General features: G+C 43.1%; 1 protein-coding gene across 1 annotated transcript in view; it reads left to right on the forward strand.

The window, feature by feature from the left end:
* Positions 1-453: 453 nt before the first annotated feature.
* pdlim4 (PDZ and LIM domain 4) overlaps positions 454-15,507 on the forward strand; it is a 40,789-nt gene continuing 25,735 nt past the window's right edge. Inside the window, exons 1-2 of the mRNA XM_072374607.1 lie at positions 454-791; positions 10,295-10,446. Coding sequence (XP_072230708.1) covers positions 699-791; positions 10,295-10,446 — 245 coding nt within the window. The 5' untranslated portion in view covers positions 454-698. The remainder of the gene's footprint in view (positions 792-10,294; positions 10,447-15,507) is intronic.

Genomic DNA, 15,507 nt, shown 5'->3' on the forward strand with positions numbered 1-15,507 from the left:
AAAAAACTAACTTCTCCCTTAAAATAGGAGCCAATTCAATTTAGTTAAGACAGTGAGTACTCTTTGTTTCTAAGTTTAACCTAATAATTACAGTCTATATTTATACAACCTTCAATTTAATGTAATAAGAATGAAAGCATAAAAATGTCACAGTAAAATGCTAAATAACACAGAAAGTGGTTGACCTAGATGAATAAAAGCTAACCTTTAATGACGGTTGAATGAAAAGTGAAGTGAAGAGAAACTGAGAGGAAATAAATAGATTTAAAGTCAGGGGGGAATCACGCAGTTAACTGATGTGGGACCACAGTTCAAGCAGTTCTGGGACTAGTTCACTTCCCCCGCATTTGCACCTGCAGCATTAAAACAAATGAGTTCTCTGGCCCTTTTTTTTTCAAACAGTTGACAACTTGACATATCACTCCACTGAAGGTCCCCTCCTACTCCGCAGCTTTTTGACCGAGTGAAGGCGGGCAGGACAGCCCGTCCACCGACGTCAGAGACGGCTTCGTTATTTAAACCTGAGTCTAGAGCGGAGGAGGAAAGTTTTCAGCGCCGACACCGCGTTGCCTAGCAGCTACGAAGAGGACACGAGATAGTTCACGTTCACTTATTCTTTCATACCCGAGGAGCCGCGGACTCTCTCCCCTTTTTGCCTGTCATCTTCCTGTTTATCTTTCGCAGTCTTCGTACCAAACATGCCACAGACCGTGACACTGAAGGGACCCTCTCCGTGGGGTTTTCGACTGGTGGGAGGACGGGATTTCAGCACACCGTTAACTATCTCCAGGGTAGGTAGCAACTTCCCTGCCTGTGTCCATTCATTGCTCCGTGTGGAACAGACTAAGAGACTCGGGACCTCGCTTGGCTTTGAAAGTTTGAATTCAGACACACCGCGGGTTGCTCAGTCAATGAATTAAATGAGAGGCCACACCAGGGTGTTTTCTCTAACAGAAGCGTATAAACAGGAGCAGTGCTCCAAAAGCGGACAGATGGTGCCGTCTATTTTCTGGCAGCTGATTTGCCAGCGCAGTTCTGTCATAGCAACTGACCGGCGCGTGAGTTATGTGTGATCAATATCCCCAAGAGAGGGGTAAAGAATCCACACCGTAAATGCGAATGTTTTTTTTATTCAAATTCCACAGAATAACCGCGTTTGCCTCATTTACAGTTTGAGCAAAGTTCAACCAAGATCAGCTCGTGCAAAAAAGTTAGCCCCTATTTTGGAAATGATTCAAACAAATCTGTTATTTTTATATAAATGATGTAACTTCGTTTCCCCATTTTGACTATGTGACTGTAAGTGCCCTGAGGTGCTATTATGACCGTTTGGGAGCAGAATTGAGAGTAATGATTATCTAAGTAGACCACAAATTTGAACTAATCTTTGTTTAAAAAAAAAAAGAAACGCATAAGTACTACTGGCAAAGCTTCGTGAACTTCCCTGACCCTCTCAATGTGGGTCAGGAGGCAGTGTGCTGGTAGTGGATCTGGCAGTAGCCATCAGTTCATCCCAGCCAGGACAAACACAGCCTGGTCTCGCTGCAGGGCTCACAGCAGGGACAGAGGGAGGCGGGTGGGTTTTTTTTTCTGACATTTGTTTTTCATCAGAGCTCATTGGTGCTGCTGAGGGATTCCAGGTGTTGTACTCCGCTGTATCACCAGGCCCAAACTGGCCATTTAACTACAGGGCACTCCAGTTTCTAACCAGAGGTGTCATTTCTACATTTACAGCAGGCGATTAACATCTTTGAGAGGGGCAGAAAACCCTGTAGGTCACCCAAGTGCGCTCTGTTAAATTTATGGAGGAGAAAAAGGAAAGAAAAGGTGTGATGCTGCTTTGACTCACATGGCGCGTGCAAGTCTTGACGGATATACGTCTGCAGGTTAACGGTTACATCACTCTCACATTAGCGAGACTCCCTTGAAAACTTGGCACCTTCCACTCTGTAAATCAGTGTGAGGCAGCTGATTTTGACATCCAGAAACCAAACATACATGACATCAGCACTTCTTGTAATGCTTTTTTTTGGTGGGAAGCAGCTTTCAGTTGATGGAAAGTTGTCAAAATTTGTGCTTGAGCTTCATGTTCTCTGCAGAGAGTATGCTCAAAACCATCAGAGAGCCTGCAGCTCTTTGTGATGCGCAGGGACTGTAGATTCCAAATGTTTCCTTGTGCAGTTTGCAGTTATGTTGGGCGAGTTTCTCACCCATTTATTTTTGCATACTAGTATGACAGCCAATATGAAAAGTGTGGCATGCACAGGGGAATCTATCGCAATAGGGAGTGTTGCATAACTTTGTCGTGATGGCATTGCTGAAATTGATTACATGCTACACTCAACAGAAAGTTACATAGCAAAGATGGCAGTAAAAACCCAGCGCTCGCTTGGAGGAGCTGCTTGCAAGACTTGATTGGGGATTTCTGGTTAATTCCTAAATGTTGGCTTGAAAATGAGAGGGGGAAGCAGCTGTTGAGATGCAGGCATATTTAGCAAAATGTGTAATGTTGGAGGCATAAAACACACAGTGTGTTGGCAGCAAATCCCAGGATTACACTACCTCCTAAATACTTCTTCACTCTCTACCAGACGTTGCAGCTCACTTCAGTGCACAATTGACATCACTTGCTCTCAAAGATCAGCTTACTTCGCAAATTGTGTTTTACTGTCATGACTTGATAATTGTTTAATCCTGGAGTTTTATTTTTCGGTTTACGAGCAGATAAATCAAACTCAAGGAGAAGTAATTAAAAAGAAAAGAGAAGAATCCTTTCGCTGTACGTCATGGGAGCTGGTCGAATTCTGAATCTGATGTAATTTATTGCTGCTGATATGGAGGAGTATCTCCTGAGCTCACTCTTGAGCTTGTTACTTCTTGCGGCAACGTGCAAACCCAGAACTGCAATTCAAATATGTTGAATGGTGACACAGAAAGGGATGCACAGAGGGAGTTTTTGAGTTTGAGTAATACCTCGACTTGCACTAGTGATAAATATTTTCCCTTTGACTTAACTGTCGAGTGCCAAGAAGCACCTGCAGTTGGAGACGAGGAATGTTGTAAATACCATGAAACGAGTTCTGATGCCATCAGCTGGTTGTGTTCCCAAGGTGTTAATGTTTGAGGGTAAGCCCTGCCAGCTCATTAAAAACCAAACTATTGAAACCTGGAGAGTCGGTTTGAGTCTGGAAACATTTGTTTTTACAGTGTGTGCTCGTGGTGCGTTGGGCCGTTCAATGGCTTTGTGCGTGAATGAGAAAGATGGAGAGCCAGAGAGGCATAAACGTATAAATCACTTGATATAGATGCAGAAGCATTTCTAGTAAACGTGTTGAATGTTGCTGATGTGGTATTTGCACGTCATTGTCGCGCTGACTTCCAGGCAGAAGGTGACGCAGGATGCTCGTCCCTTCTGCCAGCTGGCAAGCAGTCGTTCACCAGCCAGGAATTTGCACGTTAGCGTTGGATAAATAATGATTCATGCGTGCAGTGTCCAGCATCCCCTCTGACACCTTTATGGTCATCCTTCTGTGAGGCCACTGCTGGATGGAATCCTGAGAACGGTCAGTGAAAGTAATCAAAGTAATCTGTTTGAGTGTGTGCTACATTAGTGCCTTTTGCACATGGGCCAAGATTTGTCTCTCAGTCAGCTAAAAGGACCATTTTCCAACATGGCGTAGACCTTATTAGAGGGTCTATTTTTATGGCGAGCAGTGTTTTCCTTACTATAATAAACTGTTTTTTAATGCCAGCATCTAACCAGGTGGGTTTAGGAGCAAAAAGTTAACATTGTTTGTTTGTAAACCAAACAGAAGTTTGAATTGAAAGTGAAAAGCACTGGATTTCATGGACAATGAAGCCTGGACGTCATGTCACCTGACTGGATGAGCCATTTGCAAATGTCACTGCTAAACACCGGTCTTGAAATATTGTGTTTTAGCGTGTTTTAGCCTGTTAAAACGGGCAGATCATCCTCATGTGACAGTGCCATAAAATTATGTGTTTGACAGATGAGTTCATTATTTGATTGCTCATAAAGATGTTTCAAATTCATCTGTCAATGCTATGTTACTTTTTGTTATGCTATGACGTAGGAATGCACGGTTATGCTGGCCCAATATCAGAGCTGCTCTCAGTATTCGGTTTGTTGACTATAGTTGGCTATTGACGAGTATGATCATGTCAAACAAAGGCAGTGGCTGGTGTCTATTGGGTGTATCCTGGTTGTGTTGCATTGATCTGATCCAGACCGTTTCATTTGGATGAGCGCTTACCCATTTCCAACAGTGAAAAGTGAGACCTAAACCCAGCTGCAAGACGTAGGCAGGCCTGTTTGGCAACAGTTTCTCAGCTGATTTCTATTAAAAGGTTAGCATCAAATTTACAAGTTATCAAAGGAAAGCTTTGTGTATTAGCCAATGTAATAGTAGGCTTCTTCCCTTGTGTATGGTTGGTACAAATATAATCCATCCTTCATGCAAAGAAAGCTGGTAAAACACATCCAAGTTTTCTGTCATTCCTCTCTTTCTGATTGAAACAATATGCTTAATCCCCTTCATTTTGACAGCGTTTAAGTCCCCTTGCTGTCACAATGATTGATGGCAAACACGACTCATTTAGAATCAGCTTTGAACGCACACAGCCGTTCCATCATGATCCAGACTGTCTAATCACGGTCTTCTTGCACCCCCCTGCAGTGTTAAGCCTAACGTTAAACAGACAGAAAACCCACTGTAGTAAGAGTCTGAGCAGAACGCAGATCACCTCTTTTCCTACAAAGCAATGCGTCTCCATCTTATGATGGCACTGAAATCGCAGAACATCTAAATGAGTGCTTTAGCAGATGCATATTCCCTGAACTCGATGTCCTCTGTACCCTTTAATCTCCACCACATACCAGAGGACATGTGACCTAAAGCCACACGGGTCCTTTCTCGGACTCTGCTGACTATGATGGCCAACTTTAAACTTCACATTGACCGTTCTGCTCTTTCAGCAAGAGTTGAAACTGCTGCAGCCTGCTACAGCAGGTCGAAGCATCATGGGAAAAACCCTGATTCCAAAGCAGATTTACACGAATTGCTGCTTGCTCACTAGTAACTTATGTGTAATATTTATCTTTTTTTTCATATCCATTCAGTGTTGTGCAAGTTCACATTTTACAGGAACTATCTCAACGTTTACTTCACAAAGATTAAAATTGGAAGTTCATGGTTCACCTTTTGAAATTCTGAACCAAGTTAAAAGTAATTTATCACTCTGTTTTTTTCTTTTAATCTTTTTTTAGCTTCCCTAAATTCTTGTGCTGATATGTTCCATCATGTTATGAAGTGCTTGGATGTGGGCTCCATGGCCTTCTGAGCAGATTATTTAACAAAAAAACTAACTTATTAAAACAGGCCAGCAGCTGTGGGACAAAATCATGCTAAGTAGCAGTGCATGTCTCAGGCGAGCACAGAGATTTGCCCCAAAGGACAAATGAAAAAAATCAAGTTACTTTGCTTGTATTCCCTTCTGTTCTGTCATCTATCACACCTGCCAGATTCTGCTGGCAGGCCTCACTGACTCCTTTTTTTATAATTCTCTTCTGAACCCGGCTTTTGTTTTAGTACTCTACATCTTTGGTGAGGAAATTATCGTGGTGGCTACTGCCAGAAGTACACCTGCGGAGTGCCGACACAGCTCATCATGACACGTTCACAGTCAACATGAGACGCAGCTGCGCTCTCTTCATGTTCAATTCATTGAACGTGCTCATTTTAACGCGTTCATTTCCCAACACTGAGTGCTTGACTGACCCTCCCTTTTCCTTGTGTTCTCATCAAGCTCTAACCCCTCATGTTTAATAATCAGCCGCGGTGTTATTTATTGCTCTTGGCAGATTCGGACTCTTTTGTTTCAAAGTGATTATCGGAACCTCACACCCGAGTCTACGTATTGGCTTTCTGTAGTGTCACCAAGGTCATAACCATGGTTCCTATCGCATGTTCAATAAGCAAACAAAGGCGTCTGAGCAGTTGCCAGGAATTGCTCCCTGTGCCGCTAAGACATGCGACTCCAGCTCCTGCCCAGCAGAAAGTGGCCCTGTTGAATCCACTCACAATGACATGCCGAAAGACTTTGCCCTGTGGCTGATGTCACACGAGTGAAAGTCCTTTATCCGGTTTTATTGCATACAAAACACTGTGTACATGTACACAAAAAAACCTCTTGTCTCTGCTGTGTTCTCAGCCTCCGTTTCACTTTCACATGCCCGCAGTGAAACCACACTCCAGCACATATTCACCAAGCCTTGTTGCACCACATCATGATACTGTGTCGCACGAGGATGTGATTTACTAACCACTCTATCTGTTTGTGTTTAACTTTGTGACTTTTTGAGGAGCGGTTGCTTATGGAAATGAAGGGACTGTTTAGATTGCCCAACAACCAGTTGTTGCATGAGGGCGTCCTCGGCTCCAACGCAGCCGCCTGCACCCGGTACCTGTTCACTGTGAGCCAGGTTCACGTTACAAGCTTGACCCGCTTTGCTCACCTGGTCGTAGAAGAGAATCGGAAGCTTCTCCTTGCAGCTTTTTTTTTCTCTCTCTCTTGCCATCTCTCTCTCTCTCAAGGCGTCCTCGTCAATATCTAACTAAATTCTAAGTTCCCTGAGCAGACTGTGAATTATTTACCAGGCTCTTATGTTTGTTATTTCCGTTTTTCAGAGTTTTCCCCCCGTTCTTGTCCCCTGAGCCCGTCTCTTGTGCTCCCATTGGCCGTAAAGCTTCCCCTGCCCGCTTGTGTTTGGACGTCAGAGTTGACGACAGCCAATCAAACTTTGATTTGCCTCGGAGCAGCTGTAGAGTTAACTTGGCTTTGATGACCCACGATGAAAAATGTTTGAATAATCTCTTCTTTGACACATACCCTACCAGTTACTGCTCAGACACTTTCAGGTTTAGAGTCCTTACTTAAGACCCACTTTTTTTGCGCTGGCTTTTAAACATAGTTGAGCTTGAGATTTCTTTGAACTTTCGCTTTTTCATTGTGTTTTTACTGTTTTAATTGTTTTTATTATTTTATTGTGTGGCACTTTGGTTAACTGCGGGTTGCTGCAAGTAAACTTGACCTTGACATTGTCAGAGAGTATCAGACCATCTTTATTGGCAATTCTTTTGTGCGGAGACAAAGTCGCAGTTTATATTTTTTTGTGCACACAGAATGGGTTTGAATGTCTTCAGAAACCCGTTTGGTTTAATCAGAATGTAAGTCACATTACAGCCATTACGCCTCGTGGATAGTGCATTTTGTGTTTTTATTTCTAAGAAACATCTTTTGGACTTTCAAGGAATGCCTAAATCCAGGTTGCTGAAATGGGGATTTGAATGCGTGCCATATGACCCCGACTCTTCAAAGTTAGAATCCTTTGTCCCATTTTTCTGTGCAGCCATCCAGAAACCAGTAGAAATAGAAGCTTTAAGTTTTTGTTTTGACAAAGAGTTTCATATGAAAGAGAGCACAAAAAAACGTGGGTTAAATAAAAGATTAGCAAGGTTAAACAAAATGTTATTATGGTCTTCAAAGCTGCCTGCCCCCACCGAGGGATGACATTCATCTTTAAAGCTCTATAGATGGAAGTCATTACATCACGCTCCATGCACAGTGGGAAGATGGAAGAGTGATTTTGTGTGAACCGCACAACTCTACATCACCCGTACACTTCCCTGTAGGCGGGAATGTTTGTCGTCTAGCGACGACCTCAGTCGTACCATTGTGGTACTTGGAATACCAATTTGTGTGTGTGTGTTAGTGATTCATGCTTTGCTGTTCATGGCCTGAGCCTGAAGTGAGATCCCTCACTTTATGTGTTGAGAGTGCATGAGCTTTGTTCCACCATGACACAACCCAGGCACAAATCCAAGAAATGCATTCTCACCGGGGAGGCCACGCTTAATGACCGAGGTAAACTCTGACTGCACTGTGCTGCGCTGACAAACAAGAATCTGCTCGTTTCCCACTCTAAGAAAAGCTTCATTTGTGTGTCTGCTTCTTATAAAGACTCCATCTTTAATTTACAAGATTATATTTGTAGAGTTGTTTATGCCAAATTGTGCAGCTTTCCCAGAAACCCTCACACACACACACACACACCCAAACTTAGCATATACCCCACACTGACCCCTGTGTTTACCGGAACTGAGTCAGGGACACTTGGGCGGTCAGAAGCTGTAAATTAGGAATTCCACATCTGAACCACACGATTTAGCGATTTAGTGCTTCATGGAGCGTGAACTTGTATGCCTTCTCTTTAAACTGTCTTCCCAGTTTGCAAGTTGGCTTCTCTTGCCCAAGCGGCTCCTCTGTCTCCTGAGGTCCTGTCCATTATTCCAGACATTTCCTAATGCTAATAGACTTTAGATTAGATTAACAATGTCTTTATGTGATTGTTCCTTTAAAAACAAAGTTTTACTGTTCCAGATGAAATTCTTCTTGAGCTGCAGCTGACAGGGTGTTTGTAACACGTTGTGGGGTCAAGCCGTGGGTCCTCTGGTATGAAGATAAATGAGTCCAAAGAGTGTATCGCTTAAAAACTCGCACTATGTGACAAAGATTAATCATCAACACTTGAGGCAAAAGGGGCAGATTAATGGAAAAGTATGTCGAGCTTGTAGAAGCTCATTTTGGTTAGGATTTAGTTTTTACCTGAGAACAGTTAAAAACCGGCTCGGGTTGTGTGAGAACAACGTTTCACATGTTGAGCTTTGATATGAGAGGTTTAAATCTGAATATGTTGGAGGTCATCGTATGCTTTAAGGAGGAAGGCTTCCCTTTTGTTGCCAGTGTGGTACAGTAAACAGAGCTCATGCATAATCCTTCTGTTGGTATGTAAACGCAGCTCGTCTCATTCACACTTATGAACCAAAAACTGTTGGCGCATGTGAGGCTGTACTGTTAGCATGCACATGACTTGAAGCCTCCTACAGCTCACGTGTTTAACGAGAAGAGCGCAGACACAGAAAAATAAGATATGATCTTAGCAATTGAATTATGAAGTATTTTGCCTGCGATGAATCAGTGCGATTGTATTTCCTTATGAACATGTCAGTGTCTTCATTGACCGAGCGTCTCTGTCTTCCTGTGATTACCCAAAGAGAGTCTGAGGATGGCGGATTCGCTGGCCCCCAGGTGCTTCTGCTGATGTTTGGTTTACGCTGGCCCAATCAGACGTCGCAGAGTGCTGCGTTTAAAACAAGAGGAGCGACGCAGAGAGTGTTATCACAGCTTTATGCAAAAGGAAATAAAAAAAACAACCATTTGTTGAGAGAAATTAAACATTTCCATCACAAATTTAGAACTGAAGGTGCTCTTTAGGTGATATAAAGAGATATTTTCCTTCAACATTCCCTTTTTGTTACATTGCTGTTGAAGGACATTTGGCTCTGCTGCCTGACTTCTTTCTTTTTTTTTTTACTATGGAGGAAATAATTTGCAGTCTCTTCCCATCAGCCAAGCCATAAGATCAGTCAGAAGCAGGTCTGGAAATAGCAGAGACATTTGTTGTGTGGGAGGGTGGGTGGTTGGGTGTAATAATGTAAAATTGATCTCATATGTTCCTTGGTATGTCTGTGAAGGTGAAACATACCCACTGGGACACCGGCCCTCCCGTTTACTCCTCTCCTTCTCACCCCTCTGCCTCCCTGTGAGGCTCAAATGTCCTCAGATCAGCGTGTTTCAGGAATGAAAGATCAGAGCGAAACCTGCTCTGATGACCCGCTGACAGAAATTCTCCCAAATTACGGCAATAAGGGGAAAAAAAGAAAAAAAAAAGATAAGGGGAGCAATATGTTGAGTTAGATGCTCGCAAAAGAATATTATATTAGCTATTCTGGTTCAAGGGTCATGTAGCGAGGGCTTAGCCTTGTGAAACGCCAGAGAGCTCGTAAAATTGCACGTGGTTAGATAGTTATTTTATTTAATTTTTTTTTTGCAGAATTTGAAAAGGCCAGTCACATAAAACCTTTCCTGTTCTTTCCAGATATGTCACCACCTCCAAAACTGCGAGGCCTCTCACTTCCCAGTGTCATCATTGCTGGCTTTAGAAAATGTAAACCTTAAGTGCTGCCTAAGGCAATATGACATCAATCATAGGAGGACTGCTTTTGTTGAACTTGGCCCGTTTGTTGACACTCCCACGCTAATGCTCTTTTTCTTTATGTCTTTGGACTGTCAGTGAGGGTCAGTCCAGTTCACTTCCTCACTGACACCATTTACACACTTGTGTGTGCGTGTGCTTCTTGAATGTTATCTTTAGGTAACACCTGGAAGCAAGGCGGCCCAAGGTGACCTGTGTCCAGGCGACACCATCCTGACTATCAACGGTGACAGCACGGAGCACATGACACACATGGAGGCTCAGAACAGGATCAAAAACTGCACCCAGCAGCTGACGCTCAGCATCAGCAGGTATGGAAATGTTCGACTGTATTAAATGTGGTCCAATAAAGTTCCAGTGTGTGAGATTTATGTAGTTCTACTGACAAAAATGCAATCTAGGAGTCACTTGGAGAAGAAAAAAGCCGTTTTCTCTACCTTAGAGCAGCCCCTTTATGTCAGCATATGCAGGGATTCTGCTTCGAGAAGTCAGCCGTGTTGCGTCTTTCTGCAGTTCTCAAGGACAGATGAACCAAATGCTTGCTGCAAAGAGGACCCTTCAAGTTTTTCACGACCATCTTAATTTCTCCCACATGCTTACCCCTCAGTACGTTTTACAGGCCAGCACCTAAAAGTGACATCTCACGATAAGAAGGTAGAGCTAGTTCGGCATTTAAAACATCTTGAGGAGAGATCAGACAGTAAAACAAAGTGAATTATTGAAGAAAAAACAGAATTTCGACTGCTGGCATGTTTGTGCAGTCTGTGCTGATTTGCTGATGCACATGTGCTGTAGCTGGCTGTAAGCACAAGTAGTTACGAGGCCGTGTACTTTTTATATTTATGGACAGCTGAGACTCTGACTGGTCTCATCGCTCACCAGAAAGTCCAACTATTCCCGTTCTCTTTTTTTCTTCCTCTTGTCTTTGTGTGCTTCTGAATAAGTTTATGAATGGATTTGCGCTGCTCTGGGAAAAGTTTCCATGGCTTTGTGTCTGAACACAGTTAAAAAGAAAGTGTTCAGGTGTCGGCCTTTGAATGTGGAGCATTTTGTATCCACCACGAGTCAGTACTGGTTTCCTTTAAGCACGATGGAAATCTTTCCAGAGCTGACTGCATAGTTGTTGCGTAGCTGAAACCAAACTGAGTTTGCAGACCTGGGAGACGCTGACAAAAACACCCTGTTGTGTCAGAATATGTGAATCACTGCACAGCCAGCATGGTGTAGTTGGACCTTTTGGGAAATATGAAATAACTGAACATTTGGAAATGTGAGCATTAGTCAGTTTTTAATCAATCATCACTCCTTTGACCCCGGCAAAGGCTGCCGATGGTTTTTGCTCTCAGTATCATTAAGTGAATTCAGTTGAAAACTTGACTTGATGGTTTTTTATGACGAAGGTCATTTAGTGCCTCTCATCCAGGAACACATATTGCTTCTATTTGTGGTCGGTCTGTTCAGCTTGGCACAGTCGAGTCATTGTAACGGATGACAGGTTTATGACAGTTTAAATGATCTACTCTCTGGTCCTACGGAGCGCCATCAAAATCAATGAGGCTTGTACATACAGTGAGTCAGACGGTGACCTTTACAAATGGACTTCACAGGTTGATATTGCACATTTTTACTAGTTCAAGACCTGGAAAATTGGCTTCCACTCTTCAAACCTGCGCAACATTGGAGACCTTGTGTATTAGGATGCATAGTTTTAGCTTCAGAGGACGGCAGGGACAACATGGATCTGGAATAAAAATGATCCGTTTAAACAGTTAATGACAGAGGGGGTGAGGGTGTCTTGGAGGGTTGCGACCAAGGAAAAACTGAAATGTCAGCTGCTTCCCACATTTCTATTAGATGGTTACTTGGGTTGCTGGAGTACTGGAAAGTGCAGAGCGATTCTGGCAACCTCTGAACCCCGTCCACGAAGATGAAGAACACAGTGCGGTTTTTGCCTCAGTTACAAGTGACAACTGCCAACTGGTGCCTCGGCTCTCTCCTTTTAGGGCTGCAGAGAACGCACTCCTTCTCTTTTTGCCAAAATGTGGTCAAACCGTGAAGTTGACTTGCAGACGCGGTGCGAACAGGAATGACTCTGTGGAGTAATCAGACCAGCAAGATGAGAACGGATTTACACGTCCAGGAGCTCCGAACAGACAGATTTTCTCCCTCGGTCTCTGCGTTGGTGTTTTATGGTATGCACCCTAGCATGCAGCAGCCTCTTCTGCCTCACCCAGCCTGCAGTGGGAATCATCCATCCATATATCAAGCTGAGCGTCTGAGCATTAAGTGGTGTGTCCACATTGAGGTTGTAAATTTATTTAAGGATGTAAAAAGAAACCTTCAGCATGAAGACCAGAGGAGCTCTTTCACATCTGCAGGAGCTCAGAAAAGGGCACTTGACTTAATTAGAAACCAACGTTCCCTTGAAGTAGACACTTAAATGGCTTTAAGAAGAATTTTAGTGTGATTAAATAAAATAGGGAGTACTTAGTCTGATGAAAAGAATTGATTCCACTTGACTGATGTTTTGCTTCTCTCATCATCTGCTTGTTTCACCACATTTCTCACAAATTTCTCATGCAGCGTTCAGAGGGAGGACATATATAACATTTTGCATACCCTAAAATGTTTTTAATCAAAGCAATCTTTGGCAATTGGAGCATTTAAAAAAAAAAAAGTTTTTACCAACTCCTTTACGTGACACGATTCCCCTAAATGAGAGCCACAAGAAACTACTTTTAAACAAAGATATGGTGTCTCTGTAAGATAAGGCAGCTATGCTTATATAACAAGAGGTAGAGCGAGGCTAACTGGAGGAATGTGACCTTTCCGCAGTATATTGGTTGAATAATTACAGTGTGAACTGCCCTGCGCTGCCTTACTGGAGGAGAGTAAGGCATGTTAGAGAGCTAGGTATGCACCTTGGGCTCCAGTGCACGGAGCTGAAGTAAACAGCTGGTGACATGCTGGGAAAATGGACAAAGAGGGGTGTGTGCAGAGGAAAACATTTTAGAAATGGATGTGAAAGTGCGATTCAGTTTGAAAGAAAGAGTGTTGAAACAGGTGAAGGGGTAGAATTATGGGAATGAGGAAAAAAAGAGAAACTGAGATAGAGAGCAACTACATGACAGTCACGGGAAAGTTACAGCGAAGTAGAGTGAATCGGTGAGAGCAAGTGAGAAAGCCACATGGGCTCTACCCTGCCCAGAATGTTTTACAGCCAAACTTTTCTGCTTTTGTGCATAGCTGGAAATGCAATTAAACGGACGCCACAGCCAAGCTCAGTTTCTGTAGCTTAGACGGAGGACACACTGCACCACAAGTTCAGAATTGTTTTTGAAAAAGAGATGTAATGCACATGACATTTAAAGCTGGGCATTAGGAAATCCCCATACTGTACCTACATGATCTAATGTTTTTTCTCTCTAACCATTAGTCGCGCACCATGTTAAATGTATGTAATGCCAATAATGTGTTGATGTACCGCAGCAGTCGCTATGACTGCACAGACAAACGAGGTGGAGCCAACTTGTGTTAAAATTCATGAACGGGAAAAGAAATGTTTTAGCCTCTGCCACCAAGGAACCCACAGACGTTGAAGCCACAATACAAACCCAAATGTTGGACTTCAGAATAATGAAAAACTTAAACGCTCTCCCTGAAGTAATGAGCTGTGAAAAGGCAACCACATGTTAGTACAATCTCTGGTTGCTGAATGAGTGTCAGGCCTGGAGCTATTATTTATCCCAACAATGGCTTTGTCGTGTCCATGCGTCAAAGATGCACTTATGTGTTGTTCATTCAGAGATTTGGGACATTTGGGACTTTCGTTTTATTTGGAGCGCTCTTCGGCTGTTGGCCGCAGAAAAAAGCGAGTGAACATCGTTTAATTGCAACCATTGATTCTGGTTACAAAAAAACGGGGAGTGACTGGAAGAAGCCATGCTGACTCACTCGAAAAAATTATTTTAGAGGACAGCAGTTCTCAGCCCTCATTAAAAGACTGTGTCATAAAATACTCCCAACAGTCACAAGAAACGGGAGACCTGTAATTTTGTGCGGCAGCCCATCGACAAATATATGAGTCTACACGTCTGCTGTGAACCAAAATTACAGTACACTGCATGCATCTGAGCTTGAGGTCTTGTGTAACACAAGCATGTTTTTTTGTAATGCGTCCTCGTTTATAACTTTCAGAACCCACGCTCTCATAATTTCTATTATGGAGCATTTTTAAGGGCCGTTCGGCATCACGGGGGTTTCTGGTTATCTGCCCCAGGAAAGTCATGAAAGCTGAGTAAGACATAAAGAGGAGTCATGAAAAATGGGCCTGCGGCTTGAGTTCTTTGTGTAGTTTTTGCATTGTCGTTAAAGATAAATTCCTTTTTCCAATGTGTGTGATCCAGAACTTGTTTTGTCTGTGATGGACTGCTTTTTCTATTTTGGTTCTAGATTGTGGTTCCTTACGTTTTCTAAGACAATTTTCAGACCACTCAGGACACTTTGACCTGCACTGAAAGTGTGTGTAGATTGTGTGCCTCTCCCACGAGATGAGATGAGCAGAGCTGCCCAGTCTCATGATAAATGTATAATAGTTGTGTATTTGTGTGCAACAGTATTGTGAGATAATAATTCTCCTTGACTGAAAAGGAAACGCGACGTAAAAATAAAAAGAATCTCGGAGTGAAAATGATGTAAAGAAGATGGAACGCAGTTTCTTCCTCGGAGCCAAACAGCTGCTGAAATGCAAGCATCGAAACAGTTGCCCCTGATGCATGTACGAGCCCACGCTGCTCAGTGATGACACTGCTGTCCCAGTTCCAGCCCCGCTGTCCTTTGAGGAAACACTCTCTGCTCAGTCTCAGGCAGCTCAGTCTCTCCAAATCTTGATGTCACTGTTTCTCATGATCAAAGAAGGAAAAAAAAAACGTTTGACGTACAAAAAAAAAAAAAAATAGCCCAAAGTGTATCGCGCATATAATGTCATTGAAGGCATTGAGCAAGGAAGTTATCATCTGGTGGGATGTAGATGTGAAAATAGTTTCTCCAGATGTGAAATCAAGTGTAAGAAGTGGGCATACATGCAGAATCTGTCTTTGATTTTTGCTCATGGTAGTTTTAGTGACGAGGCTGTTTCGTGCTTTTTGCCTATGCATGTATGAACCAGCTGGAGCTTCGGGCTCACTGCAGTGGGGGTCATGCCTTCCACACATGGAAGTGAGGGCGGAGAACTGCACCTTCACCACAGCACGGAGCAGGGCCTCTGTAATGGGCCTGAGTCTCCTCACACATTTTTCTCCAAAAAGGATGCAGAAAACCGAAATTAACGGTGTTAAGTTTAAAAATGGAATGAATCAAAAAATGTGAATTGG

This window comes from Leuresthes tenuis, unplaced genomic scaffold (assembly GCF_036924035.1).
Source record: "Leuresthes tenuis unplaced genomic scaffold, fLeuTen1.0.hap1 SCAF_21, whole genome shotgun sequence".
Taxonomy (NCBI): Eukaryota; Metazoa; Chordata; class Actinopteri; order Atheriniformes; family Atherinopsidae; genus Leuresthes; species Leuresthes tenuis.